General features: G+C 36.5%; 1 protein-coding gene across 1 annotated transcript in view; it reads left to right on the forward strand.

The window, feature by feature from the left end:
- Positions 1 to 14,231, forward strand: part of CENPP (centromere protein P) — a gene marked incomplete at its 5' end in the record, with an annotated part of 232,063 nt that overhangs the window by 31,436 nt on the left and 186,396 nt on the right. The window contains one exon of the mRNA XM_079705975.1: positions 5,903 to 5,991. Coding sequence (XP_079562101.1) covers positions 5,903 to 5,991 — 89 coding nt within the window. The remainder of the gene's footprint in view (positions 1 to 5,902; positions 5,992 to 14,231) is intronic.

Raw genomic sequence — 14,231 nt, forward strand, 5'->3', positions numbered from 1 at the left:
CCCATGTCCCCTGAATTGGCAGGCAGATTCTTAACCACTGTGCCACCAGGGAAGTCCCTGGCAGGCGGATTCTTAACCACTGTGCCACCAAGTCCCTCCAAAGCAATCTTGAGAAAGAAGAGTAAACCTGGATCCATTACGCACCTTGATTTCAAACTACATTACAAAGCTATAGTGATCTAAACAATATTGTGTTGGCATAAAATGGATACATATGTCAATGAAACAGAATAGAGAACCGAAGAACTAAACCCGTGCATATACGGTCAATTAATTTATGTCAAAACAGCCAAGATTATAGAAAGGGGAAAGGATAGTCTCTTACATAAATGGTGTTGGGAAAACTGGATAGCCACATGCAAAAGGATGAAACTGGACCACTCTTACATCATACATAAAACCTAACTCAAAATGGATTAAAGGTTTGAATGTAAGACCTGAGACCATAAGACTCCTAGAAGAAAATATAGGTGGCAAGCTCCTTGACATCATTCTGGTGATGATTTTTTGGATTTGACACTAAAGGCAAAAATAAACAAGTAGAACTACATGAACCTAAAAAGTTTCTGCACGGCAAAGGAAACCATCAACAAAATTACAAGGCTGAATGGGAGAAAATATTTGCAAGTCATGTCTGATAAGGTGTTAATAGCCAAAACATGTAAAGAACTCATAAAACTCAATAGTGAAAAAACAATCTGATTAAAAATGGGCAGAGGATTTGATTAGACATTTTTCCAGAGAAGACAAACAGAAGACCAGCAGGTACATGCAAAGGTGTTCAACATTACACTATTCATCGAGGAAATGTAAATCAAAACCACAATTAGATATAACCTCACACCTTTTAGAATGTGTAATGTAAATAATACAAGAAATAACAAGTGTTGGTGAGGATGTAGGGAAATGGGAATTCTTGTGCACTGTTGGTTACAGTGTAAATTGGTGCAGCCACTATGGAAAACAATATGGAGGCTCCTCAGAAAGTTAAAATATAACTGTTACATGATCCAGCAATTCTTCTGGGTATTTTATTCAAAGGAAACAAAAACACTAACTCAAAAAGATACATGCACCCGCATGTTCATTGCAGCATTATTTACAATAACCAAGACATGGAAACAAATTTAGTGTCCACCGATGGACGAATGGGTAAAGAAAATGTGGTCTGTATATAAAATGGAATATTATATATTCCATAAAATGAATGAAATCTTGCCACTTGTGACAACATGGATGGACCTTGAGGTCATTATGCTAAGTGAACTCAGACAGAGAAAGACAAGTACTGTATGATCTCATTTATATGTGGAATCTAGGAAACAGCATAAACAAAAAGAAGAGCAAGCTTATAAATGCAGAGGATAGATTGGTGGTTGCCAGGGGAGGTGGTTGGGGGAAATGGGTGATGGTGGTCAAAAGGTACAGACCTCCAGTTAGAAAATAAATTAGTCATGGGGATCTAATGTACAGTATGGCAACTATAGTTAATAATACTTTATTGCATTTTTGAAAGTTGCTAAGAAAATAAATCTTCAAATCATCACAAAGAAACAATTTTTGTAATTATGGGTGGTGTTGAATATTGACTATGTGATCATTTTGCAATATATACAAATATGTAATCACGATTTTGTACATCTGAAACTAATATAGTGTTATATGTCAATTATATCTCAAAAAAATTTTTTTAAAGAATACAATCCAAAAAAAAAAAAAGAAAAAAGAATACAGTCCCATATCATAGGCTCCAGAGAAAATTTACCTGATGTGATGACATTCAAACCCAAGTGAAAGAAAACACTGAAATCTGATGTAGAGTATTTTGTGAAGTTACAGGACCCTTTTCTTGAATGTCTTTACCCCAAATCCTTAAGTTGTAGAGAAGAATGAGAAATGCGGGCTTAAATTGACTGTGGTAGAAAGGAATGTGCTGCTGAGACTCGTGCAGGTTCTTTGAGGTCAAGTTGTTTACAAGGTCCTTCCCTTGTTTGCCAACTGGGGTGGGTTGACCTCGTTAGCAGTATGACTGGCAAGGAGAGAGATGGAGAAAAAATGTCTTGAAGAATTCACAACACACCAAAAATAAATGAATGAATGAATGAATGAATAAAAAATGGAGGGGCCAGTAAATCATAGGCTTTATGCTGACAGGATAGTTTGCCTATTCTAATGGGTATAAGGCCAAAATCCAAAACACTTACACATACTCAAACAAAAGACAAGGCATTCCTCTGAGATTTTTTTTCTTTTTCCCTTTTTTTTTTGTTATAACAGCTCTATTGAGATATAGTTCACATACCATATAATTCATCCATTTAAACTACACATTCAGCAGTTTTTAATTTATTCAGCTTTGTGCAACCATCACCACATCAATTCTAGAACATTTTTATCACCTCAGAGAGAAACCCCATGCTCTTTATCACCCCTCATTTGCCCTTCTTCTGCCCAGACCTGACTTATCTATCTTCTTTCTCTATGGATTTGCCTATTCTCAGCATTTCATAGAAGTGGAATCATATAATTTGTATGATTACAAATTTTTTGACTGGTTTCTTTCACTTAGCACAATGTTTTCAGGGTTCATTCATGTTGTAGCATATATCATTACTTCATTCTTTTTAAAAATTTTTTTTGGCTGCATTGTGAGGATCTATCACATTTTGTTTATTCATTCGTCAGCTGAGAAACATTTCACTTGTTTTCACCTTTTGGCTATTATGGATAACATTTCTGAAGATATTCATGTATAAGTTTTTAAGTGGATGCATGTTTTCATTTTTCTTATATAAATCTAGGTAGAGAATTACTGGGTCAGATGGAAGTACCAGATTATGATTAGTATGTTGAGCATCTTTTCATAAGCTTATTGGCCATTTGTATATCATCTTTGATGAAATGTCTGTTGAGATCCATTGCCCAGTTTTTAATTGGGTTATTTGTCTTTTCATTATTGAGTTGTAAGAATGTTCTGGAATTTGTTTTTTTGTTTTGTTTTGTTTTTTGCGGTACGTGGGCTTCTCACTGTTGTGGCCTCTCCTGTTGCGGAGCACAGGCTCCGGAAGCACAGGCTCTGTGGCCATGGCTCACAGGCCCAGCTGCTCTGCGGCATGTGGGATCTTCCTGGACCGGGACACAAACCCACGTCCCCTGCATCGGCAGGCGGATTCTCAACCACTGCACCACCAGGGAAGCCCTGGAATTTGTTTTTGATGAGATATGGTGGTAGATGCCCACAAACAGTCTACTTTGACTACAGCTGCTCCTAACAATTCCCACTATATTCTTGAGCAGCGGAAAAAACTAAACAGTGATTATAAGCCATTAATATCCATTTCTCCAACAGCTGAAAATACAGAAAGACAAGTCAGATATTACCCAGACAAATGGGAAACAGTCAAGCATTATCTACTCACTCTATATCCTTAGGGAATAGAAGAAATTGCTAGATCTACTCCTGTTAACAAAAAAGATCCACAGAGTACAGAACACAAAAATGGTACAGAATTTGTTAATCATCATTTAGAAACCTTGCCATGAAAGGAATTAGAAAATGTAAATAAATTCTCTTTGAAATAATTAATCCAGGAAATAAAAGAACATGCTATATTATAACTACACTCTCAAATGAAAGCATTCAAAGAAAATTGAATGAGAGGGAAAGAGAGCTGGGAGAAAGAATGAAAGGAAGAATAAAATGATTATAGTGCTGAAAACTAAATTAGAAGTAGTTAGGAGTAGAATATGGAGGATAGGCTTGAGAAAAATCACCTACAGGTGCAATTGAAAAGAAGAAAAATCTGGAAGACAATGAAGATTCATATGATTTTTCCAAAAACAAGAAAAAATGAAAGAGAAATTATAGGTAAATATATAATAGAAGAAAATTTACTAGAGTAAAGGAGAAAACCTGGATTTTGCAGATCAAAGTACTTAATAGTTTATTTAACAATCCCCATTATTGAATATAGACTTGTTTTTGGCTTTTTGTAATAAGGAGCTGTTAGCCTTTGTCTTCATTTCTTTATGATATATTCATAGAATTCAAATTGCTGAGACAGAGAATATAAACATTTTAAGTTATGCATTGTCAAAACAATGTTATAGGTAAAAGTATCATCTCATTGTTTTAATTTACATTTATCTTATTACTTGTCAGAGCAAACATTTTTTTTCCATGTAACTCGTCTTTTACCTCTGAGTTTTTAGTGCATGTTATGTGCCTTTTTCTTTTAAGTTTTTATATGTCCTTGTCATTTTTATAGTACAAATTTTCCTGTTTATTTCTTTTCTTTTAGTTATAAAGTCATTTTGTATCGATAGTTTGTGTTTTTATGTAATCATATTTGCTTTTTTGTTGTTATTGTTTGCTTATAAAGTTCTTTCTCACTCAGTAATCAGTTACGTGTCTGTATTCCCTCCTAATACTTTATGGTTTCAGTGTTAACATTTAAGTAAGTAATTCACTTGGAGTTCATTTTGGTTTTTGGTATGGAGTGAGGATCTGATTTCACTCTTTTAAGAAGTAACCCATTTGCACAGCAAAGGAAACCATAAACAAAACAAAAAGACAACCCAGAGAATGGGAGAAAATATTTGCTAACAAAGCGACGGACAAGGGATTAATCTCCAAAATGTACAAACAGCTCAAGCAGCTCAATATCAAAAAATAAACAACCCAATCAAAAAATGGCCAGAAGATCTAAATAGACATTTCTCCAAAGAAGACATACAGATGGCCAAGAGGTACATGAAAAGATGCTCAACATCACTATTAGAGAAATGCAAATCAAAACTATTTAGATATCACCTCACACCAGTCAGAATGGCAATCATCAAAAAATCTACAAACAATAAATGCTGGAGAGGGTGTGGAGAAAAGGGAAACCTCCTACACTGTTGGTGGGAATGTAAATTGGTACAACCATTATGGAGAACAGTATGGAGGTTTCTTAAAAAACTAAAAATAGAGCTACCATATGATCTAACAATCCCACTCCTGGTTTTATATCTGGAGGAAACCATAATTCAAAAAGATATATGCACCCCAGTGTTCATTGCAGCACTATTTACAATAGCCAGGACATGGAAGCAACCCAAATGTCCATCAGCAGAGGAATGGATAAAGATTTGGTATGTATATACAACGGAATATTACTCAGCCATAAAAAAAGAATGAAATAATGCCATTTGCAGCAACATGGATGGACCTAGAGATTGTCATACTAAGTGAAGTAAGTCAGACAGAGGAATGGTAAAGGTGTGGTATGTATATGCAATGGAATATTACTCAGCCATAAAAAAAGAATGAAATAATTCCATTTGCAGCAACATGAATGGACCTAGAGATTGTCATACTAAGTGAAGTAAGTCAGACAGAGAAAGGTAAATATCATATGATATTATTTATATGTGAAATCTAAAAAAATGGTACAAATAAACTTATTTACAAAACAGAAATAGAGTCACAGAAGTAAAAAACAAACTTATGGTCACCGGGGGGAAAGGGGAGGGGAGAGATAAACTGGGAGATTGGGATTGACATATACAGACTACTATATATGAAATAGATAACTAATAAGGACATTCAGCACAGGGAACTCTACTCAATACTCTGTAATAACCTATATGGGAAGAGAATCTAAAAAAGTGTGCATATCTGTATATGTATAACTGATTCACTTTGCTGTACACCTGAAACTAACACAACATTGTAAATCAACTACACTCCAATAAAAATGTTTTTAAAAAGTAACCCATATTTGCAGTACTTTTTCTTGGTTACTTTTTCCTATTACTTGGTGACATTTCATTTTGCATATTTTGAAAGTAGTTTTGTCTCTTTATTTAAAAGTTGACTGTGCTTTGATACAAAAAAGTTTTTTTGTCCCTATTTTAGAATAAGGAGAGTTTATCTTCTGTTATTACTGACCTCAGCATAATAATGGAACCCACCGAATATTCAGAATTAAGTGAATTTGTGTCTAGGTAAGATATTTTACTTTTCTTTTCTTAGGAATTTCTTTCAGTTTACAATTTTAAGTTTACCTGTTCTTTTTTCTTGATAAGTAAATATCAAAATATCTCTGAAAGCATAACACCATTATTGTGGCTTATATTTAAGCCTATATTTTCTATGTCTCTCATTCACTCAATTAAAATTTATTGTACATTCACCATGTGCTAGGCATTAAAATAAAATGTAAGCAAAACCAGATATAATCCTTGATGCTCATGGAATTTATAGCCTAGTCGCGAAGTTAGATTAAATAATTGCAGAAATAAATCTAAAATTATGGTTGTGGCAAATGCTACAAATAAGAGTTGCACAGTGCTGTTGAAGCATGTATCAGGAATTTGACTTTCAGGGAGAACATAGAATAATTTCCTGAAACTTGAGCTGATATCTGAAAAATGAACAGGCATACACTAACAAAAGAGGTCCTAGATAGGATAGCTTATACATAGGCACTGTGCTGGGGGGGAACAGGAGGCTGGAGTGTCTGGGAGAGGGCAAGAGCAGGGGAGAATGGTATAAGATGAGGTTAGCAACGTATGTAAGGCCCACACTATGGATTTTGGTATAAGGAGTTTGACCATAGTCCTAAGACCAATGTGAAGCTATTGAAAGATTTTAAGCAGAGCCTAAGGAAGGCAGAAGTGTGACATCCTGGAAATAATTATTTTTGATGTTGCAGGGAGAAGGGATTTAAGGGGTGTAAAATTGGATACAGGAGGGTCAGTGACTAGCCTATTAAACAGTTCAGGGAAACAGAAGTTTGTAGTTTGGACTAGAATAATGGTGGTTGAGATAGAGGGCTGAATGGATTTGGAGGATATTTAGAAAGTACAATTGAATAGGCATGGTGTTGGTTAAATAAGAGGAGTCAGGAGTCACTGATGGGTGCTAACTCCTTGGTGATGGTGATTGCATTTGTTGAGAGAGGAAAAGTTGGAAGAAGACCATGTCAGATGAGTTGGTGACTTCAGTTTGGACATGTTGAACTTAAGTGCCTTTGAAACACTGAAGTAAAAATAAGAAGTAGGAAGCTAAGAAGAGGTGTAGGTAGGAGATATAAACACTGGGGTTATCTGCCAGTGGGTAAAGTTAAAACTTTGAGCAGGAACGAGATTGCCTATGGAGAGAATATAGAGTGAAAATAGGAAAAGGACTGCCACTGAACCTTGAGGAATTCTAAAATATCCTGCTGAATAGAATTAAAGGATCATGCAAAAAAATTAGAAAACTGAGAGATGGGAGGAAAACCAGGAATGTGTTGTTGACCATTGACAATTGTATTGACAGTTTTTCTTTCACAGTTTGCTTTCTTTAAAGCAATCCTTTCAGTGTTTACTGGAGTACATGGGTTGTGAAAACAAGTCTGCTATATTGTTTTTGTGTATGCATGCATTTTTTTGGCTGCTTTCAAATGTTTCTATTAATATTGTTTTTTGACAGTTTGTGCTGTTTCTAAGGTGTGTTTATGTGAAAATTCCCAACCACATCTTTTCAGATACTTTTTCTGTCCTGTTCTCTTTCTTCTTCTCCAACTCTGATTAGCCATATGTTAGAACATTTGATATATTGTCTCAGTGTTTGGATGCTCTGTTCTATTTCGTTCACTCTTTTTTTCTTTGCATTTCATTTTGGATAATTTATATTAGCCTTTCTTAAAGTTCACAGATTCTTTCCTCAGCTGAAGTCCATTCTGCCAATGAGCCCATTGAAGAAAGTCTTCATCTCTAATGTAATGTTTTTTTATTTCTCGTGTTTTCATTTGATTCTTAATTTTTCTCTCTCTGCTGAAATTCCCCATTTCTTCATGAATGTTATCTACCTTTTTTCACTAGATCCTTTAACTTATTAATCATAGTTTTGTTTTTTTTTTTTTTTTTTTTTTTAATTTTTGTTTTTATTTTTTGCGACATGCGGGCCTCTCCCTGTTGTGGCCTCTCCCGCTGCGGAGCACAGACTCTGGGTGCGCAGGCTCAGCGGCCATGGCTCACGGGCCCAGCTGCTCTGCAGCATGTGGGATCCTCCCAGACCGGGGCACGAACCCGTGTCCCCTGCATCGGCAGGCGGACTCTCAACCACTGCGCCACCAGGGAAGCCCCCATAGTTTTTTTTTTCTTTAATGTTTTATTATGAAAAATTTTAAATATAGGTTCCCCCACATCTGAAAATAGAACATTCCTATGAAACCTTTTATAAGCCAAAATGGTGTAAAATGAAGAAGCAGTTACCTCAGGACACATTTTGCTAACAGATGTACAAAATAAATCAAGATACAGCACAAATGCTCACGGACACATTTCAAAGCTATGGTGGCTTGATGCTGAGATGCTGAGTGTAGTTTCTGGGGAAGGAGCTTGGTGGTGCCACTTTCACTGCTCAGGGTGCATGTTGCCTTTATGATGACTCGCTCCAAAACAAACCTTGGATGTTATTTTCACTTTTTGCCTTTTTTCGTAAAAGTGAAAATTCTTCCATCAGATTTCTTTCGATTAGCAAAAAGAGGTAATAATGTAGGTCTTTGGTAAAAGTGAAGTGGTGTGAATCAAACTTTTGAAAAGTGGGGGGATACATGGGTATGTAAAAATAATAGTATAATTAACATGTATAATTAACCCATTAGGCACCTTCAACAGTTATCAGTATTTTTCCAATCTTATTTCATCTATTCTTACACATTTTAAACTTTCAATTTGGAAATAATTAGAGACTCACAAGAAGTTGCAATAAAAACAATATACAAGGAGATTTCCATATACACTTCATCCAGCCTCTGAGAGTGATAACATTTTGCATAATTATAGTATACTCTCAAAACCAGAAAATTGATATTAGTAAAATGCAGAGAGCTTTTGCAGATTTTACCAGTTTTGCAAGCACTTGTGTTTGTAACATTATAACCTTATATATTATATATTAATATATATGATATGTTACCTTTTTAATCATTTTTAAAGGTACAGTTCATTGGTATTAAATACATTCATAATGTTGTACAACCAACACTACCATCCATCTCTATGACTCTTTTCATCTTATAGAACTGAAAATCCATACCCATTAAACAATAGCTCCCCATTTCCTTCTCTGCCCAGCCCCACCATTCTTATTTCTGTCTCTGATTTTTAATCATAGTTATTTTATTTTATTTCATTTTAAATTTATTTATTTGTTTGTTTATTTATTTATTTATTTTTGGCTGCATTGGGTCTTCGTTGCTCCGCACGGGCTTTCTTTAGTTGCGGCGAGCGGGGGCTACTCTTCATTGCGGTGCGCGGGCTTCTCATTGCGGTGGCTTCTCCTGTTGGCGGAGCACGAGCTCTAGGCATGCGGGCTTCAGTAGTTGTGGCTCCCGGGCTCTAGAGCGCAGGCTCAGTAGTTGTGGCACACGGGTGTTGTTGCTCCACGGCATGTGGGATCTTCCCGGAGCAGGGCTCGAACCCGTGTCCCCTGCATTGGCAGGCAGATTCCTAACCACTGCGCCACCAGGGAAGCCCAATCATAGTTATTTTAAAGCCCGTATCTGATATTACCAACATTTGAGTCATCATTGAGTTCAGTTCTGGTGATTAGTCTACAATAGTTTTTTTTTTCTTGAATTTTTGTGTTCCATAATTTTTTATTGACTGATGAACATTGTCTGTGGAAAACAGTAGAGTCTGAAACAAATAGTATTTATGCCCAGAAATGGGTACATTTCTTTTATCAGGCTCTTAGTATGGGGTTTAATTCAGGGTAGTCAGCAGTTGAGCTGGGTTTGGGATTTTTGTTTCTTTCATTATTTTTAGGCACCAAAGGCTTCAAATTCTTCCAGCAGTGAATTCAAACTCAACTTCAAATTCAGTTCTTCCTTATGCTTAGAATAGGGTTTGGGGAGCTGGAGGGTTTTCATCAGTGTTCCAGCTTCACTCTCAACTTTTAGTAGTCCCTGTATATCTGCATCTCAGTGGGGAATGTTTCTCCCTGCACTTGACACTCCCTCAGCAGTAGGTGGTGATGCTTGTTTCTTGGTGCTAGGCTCATGGTGGGAGCAAAGGGAAATCTATGTTCCGTGGTCCATCCTTAGTATTGGGCAGGTCCTGTAGACCTGCACCTCAGGGGTTGAGAACACCAGTGTTCATGCTGCTCCTCCCCAGTGCAGCCAAACTCAGCCTGGGTCTGGTGTTGGTCTTGCGGGGAGAGAGTTCCTTGCCCCTCCCCCCACACCCCAGGGTTATGCTTGCTTTTGGTGTAGGATCATGCACCCAAAGGGTTTCGTACCCCTCCCATGCAACAGAGGGATTTAAGCTTCTGCCCCTTTTTACAAAGCAATGGATCTTTCTCTTGGTAGCAGGAGTGTTTTCTGCCCCTCTCCCAGAATCAAATGGGTTTGACTTTTACTCCTCCCTTGGAGGCAAGGGTTTTTTTTTCTTGCACTGCTTTGCTGCTGCTTCTTTAGCAGCTTAGGGTTTTTGCTTCCTACCAGAGAGAAGTTCTGGCTTCATTTTGTACCCCAGCAGCAGCTGATCACCTCTTTGTGCCTGTGCCACTGAGGGGAGCTCTCTCTGGGCTCCTGCCATGATCTTTCTGGTGGAGTCCCTTTGGGTCTGGGGTTCCCATCTGTTCCAAAATGACATCCACCCCACATTTGTCCTGTAAGAATTTGCTGAAATTTTAGCTGATTTCTTGTTATCCACTTGTATGGTGGCTGCTTCCCTCCCCTATGTTTAACCAAGGGTGAATAGTTTATGTGTCCTGTTTCTCCTTAGAGGGAGAAAAATTTTAATTTATTTGTTTGCCTTGTAACCTCAGGTCTTTGATGGGCTCAAGAAAGTTTATGATTTTATAGATTATTCAGATTTTCCAGGATGTTAGGTTGAGAGTGGCCTTCTCTGCAGTTTTTTACATCTTAAGTAGAAGTGGACTCTTTCTTGGTTTTCTCTGATTCTCATTCTGGAATTTGGGACATATTATTTTTTCATCTTCTGCATCCATCTTACCCTTTCTTTATATTTTCTATCTCTTCATATCTTTGTGCTTATTCCTGATTGTTCTTCAGATCTGTATTTCAGTTCAGTAATTATTTCTTCATTTTCTGACTAATCTGCTCTTTAAAAAAATTTGTTTTTAAATTTTTATTGGAGTATAGTTGATTTACAATGTTGTGTTAGTTTCAGGTGTACAGCAAAGTTAATCAGTTATACATATACATATATCATCTCTTTTTTTAGATTCTTTTCCCATACAGGCCATTACGGAATATTGAGTAGGGTTCCCTGTGCTATACAGTAGGCCCTAATTGGTTATCTATTTTATATATAGTAGTGTGTATATGTCAATCCCAGTCTCCCATAATCTGCTCTTAAACCCCTATCCATTGTCTTTTTTCTTTTTACTGAAGTATAGTTGATTTACAATGTTGTGCCAATCTGTGCTGTATAGCAAAGTGACTCAGTTATACACATATAGACATTATTTTCTTATATTCTTTTCCATTATGGTTTATCACAAGATTTATCTTATATTCTTTTCCAATATGATTTATCACAAGATATTGAATATAGTTCCTTGTCCTGTCCATTAAGACCTTGCTTATCCATTCTAAATATAATAGTTTACATCTACCAACCCCAAACTCCCAGTCCATCCCTTTCCCTCTCCCCCTCCCCCTCCCCCTTGGCAACCACAAGTCTGTTCTCTATGTCTATGACTCTGTTTCTGTTTTGTAGATAGGTTCATTTGTGCCAGTTTTTAGATTCCACATATAAGTGATATCAAATGGTATTTCTCTTTCTTTTTTTTTAATTTTTTAATTTAATTTTTTTTTATACAACAGTTTCTTATTAGTCATCAGTTTTATACACATGAGTGTATAGATGTCAGTCCCAATCTCCCAATTCATCACACCCCCACCCCCACCACCCCGCCGCTTTCCCCGCTTGGTGTCCATACTTTGTCCTCTACATCTGTGTCTCAATTTCTGCCCAACAAACCGGTTCATCTGTAACATTTTTCTAGGTTCCACATATATGCATTAATGTACGGTATTTGTTTTTCTCTTTCTGACTTACTTCTCTCTGTATGACAGTCTCTAGATCCATCCACGTCTCAACAAATGACCCAATTTTGTTCCTTTTTATGGCTGAGTACTATTCCATTGTATATATGTACCACATCTTCTTTATCCATTCATCTGTCGATAGGCATTTAGGTTGCTTCCATGACCTGGCTATTGTAAATAGTGCTGCAATGAACATTGGGGTGCATGTGTCTTTTTGAATTATGGATAACTCTGGGTATATGCTCAGTAGTGGGATTGCTGGATCATATGGTAATTCTATTTTTAGTTTTTTGAGGAACCTCCATACTCTTCTCCATAGTGGCTGTATCAGCTTACATTCCCACCAACAGTGCAAGAGAGTTCTCTTTTCTCCACACCCTCTCCAGCATTTATTGTTTGTAGATTTTCTGATGATGCCCATTCTAAATGGTGTGAGGTGACACCTCATTTTAGTTTTGATTTGCATTTCTCTAATAATTAGTGATGTTGAGCAGCTTCTCATGTGCTTCTTGGCCATCTGTATGTCTTCTTTGCAGAAATGTCTATTTAGGTCTGCTGCCCATTTTTGGATTGGGTTGTTTGCTTTTTTAATATTGAGCTGCATGAGCTGCTTATATATTTTGGAGATTAATCCTTTGTCCGTTGATTCGTTTGCAAATATTTTCTCCCATTCTGAGGGTTGTCTGTTCACCTTGTTTGTAATTTCCTGTGCTTTGCAAAAGCTTTTAAGTTTCATTAGGTCCCATTTGTTTATTTTTGTTTTTATTTCCATTACTCTAGGAGGTGAATCGAAAAAGATCTTGCTGTGATTTATGTCAAACAGTGTTCTCCCTATGTTTTCCTCTAAGAGTTTTATAGTGTCCAGTCTTACATTTAGGTCTCTAATCCATTTTGAGTTTACTTTTGTGTATGGTGTTAGGGAGTGTTCCAATTTCATTATTTTACATGTAGCTGTCCAGTTTTCCCAGCACCACTTATTGAAGAGACTGTCTTTTCTCCATTGTATATCCTTGCCTCCTTTGTCATAGATTAGTTGACCATAGGTGCGTGGGTTTATCTCTGGGTTTCTATCCTGCTCTGTTCCATTGATCTATATGTCTCTTTTTATGCCGGTAACATATTGTCTTGATTACTGTATCTTTGAAGTATAGTCTGAAGTCAGGGAGTCTGATTCCTCCAGCTCCATTTTTTTCCCTCAAGACTTCTTTGGCTAGTTGGGGTCTTTGGTGTCTCCATACAAATTTTAAGATTTTTTGTTCTAGTTTTGTAAAAAATGCCATTGGTAATTTGATAGGGATTGCATTGAATCTGTAGATTGCTTTGGGTAGTACAGTCATTTTCACAATATTGATTCTTCCAATCCAAGAATGGTATATCTCTCCATTTGTATCGTCTTTAATTTCTTTCATCAGTGTCTTATAGTTTTCTGCATATAGGTCTTTTGTCTCCCTAAGTAGGTTTATTCCTAGGTATTTTATTTTTATTGCATTGGTAAATGGGAGTGTTTCCTTAATTTCTCTTTCAGATTTTTCATTATTAGTGTATAGGAATGCAAGAGATTTCTGTGCATTAATTTTGTATCCTGCAACTTTACCAAATTCATTGATTAGCTCTAGTAGTTTTCTGATGGCATTTTTAGGATTCTCTATGTATAGTATCATGTCATCTGCAAACAGTGAGTTTTACTTCTTCTTTTCCAATATGTATTCCTTTTATTTCTTTTTCTTCTCTGATTGCTGTGGCTTTAGAGGAAATGCTTTCAGGTTTTCACCATTGAGAATGATGTTTGCTGTGGGTTTGTTGTATATGGCCTTTATTATGTTGAGGTAGGTTCCCTCTATGCCCACTTTCTGGAGAGTTTTTACCATAAATGGGTGTTACATTTTGTCAGATGCTTTTTCTGCATCTATTGAGATGATCATATGGTTTTTATTCTTCAGTTTGTTAATATGGTGTATCACATTGATTGATTTGCATATATTGAAGAATCCTTGCATCCCTGGAATAAATCCCACTTGATCATGGTGTATGAGCCTTTTAATGTGTTGTTGGATTCTGTTTGCTAGTATTTTGTTGAGGATTTTTGCATCTATATTCATCGGTGATACTGGTCTGTAATTTTCTTTTTTTGTAGTATCTTTGTCTGGTTTTGGTATCAAGGTGATGGTGGCCTCA

This window comes from Hyperoodon ampullatus (assembly GCF_949752795.1).
Source record: "Hyperoodon ampullatus genome assembly, chromosome: 6".
Lineage (NCBI taxonomy): Eukaryota > Metazoa > Chordata > Mammalia > Artiodactyla > Ziphiidae > Hyperoodon > Hyperoodon ampullatus.